The 950-nt window shown below is 56.0% G+C and overlaps 1 protein-coding gene across 1 annotated transcript in view; it reads left to right on the top strand.

Moving 5' to 3' along the window:
- SRGAP3 (SLIT-ROBO Rho GTPase activating protein 3) overlaps positions 1–298 on the top strand; it is a 258,372-nt gene extending 258,074 nt beyond the window's left edge. The window contains 2 exon segments of the mRNA XM_077751539.1: position 1; positions 4–298. The exon segment at position 1 is cut by the window's left edge and continues 234 nt beyond it. Coding sequence (XP_077607665.1) covers position 1; positions 4–167 — 165 coding nt within the window. The 3' untranslated portion in view covers positions 168–298.
- Positions 299–950: the final 652 nt, after the last annotated feature.

Genomic DNA, 950 nt, shown 5'->3' with positions numbered 1-950 from the left:
CCCGCCTGGCCGGCGCCCAGCTGCGCCCGCCCCCCATGCGGCCCGTGCGGCCGGTCGTCCAGCACCGCTCCAGCAGCAGCAGCAGCTCGGGCGTGGGCAGCCCGGCCGTGACCCCCACGGAGAAGATGTTCCCCAACAGCTCCGCGGACAAGTCGGGCACCATGTGACCTCCGGGACGGGGCGGCACCGCCGTGGCCCGCCGTGGCCGGGGGAGGCCTCTGTGACTTCGGCGGCCCTCCCAGTGCCCTTGGCTTTGTCGGGTGGGGACCGGAAGGTCCGCCTGGAAGCGCGTCTGTGCAGAGCTNCATCTGAACCCCGCAGGCCTCCGGCGCCTAAGCAGGCACCCAGAGGGGTGCGGGTGCAGGAGCCTCTCCTAAGATCGGGGCAAAATGTTAAACAGCCTCCCCGCGTATGGTCACTGGAAAATGATTCTCTCCACATTCTCTCTACATACATAAATATGTGTGGATATATATGTGTGCATATATACACACATACATGTATGTATATGTCTGTAGGTGTGTGTATATATATATATTTATGCATCTATATACATCTACTAGATCTGGACACACAACTAAATGTATATAGGATCTCCTTTTTCTTTTTATGAAACTTAGATTTACCTCAGACCCATGCCACCAAACACTTCCCGCTGAGTTACTTGGTGGGACTTGCAGGGACCTTTCTGGGAGAATTTAGAGGCCTCAGTGACTGCGGATGAAGCAATACACCACTAACCTGCAGAAAAATACACAAAAACAGTCTCCCACTGTCNACCGAACCTCCGGAGGCCCGGGAGGACGGCGAGAAGGCCCCTGACCACAGCATCCTTGTGTTCGTGTGTAGAAAAGGGGATAGTGAGAGCCTAGGCCCCATCGCAGCACAGTGTTCTGTGTGGTTGGGGAAAAGGCAAAACAAAAACAGTGGTGTGGAACCTTCGAAGCCTA

The sequence above is a fragment of the Crocuta crocuta genome, unplaced genomic scaffold, assembly GCF_008692635.1.
Source record: "Crocuta crocuta isolate KB4526 unplaced genomic scaffold, BGI_CrCroc_1.0 scaffold69, whole genome shotgun sequence".
Taxonomy (NCBI): domain Eukaryota; kingdom Metazoa; phylum Chordata; class Mammalia; order Carnivora; family Hyaenidae; genus Crocuta; species Crocuta crocuta.
The sequence above is the reverse complement of the archived record's forward strand: the minus strand, read 5'-3'. Positions and strand labels throughout refer to the sequence as shown.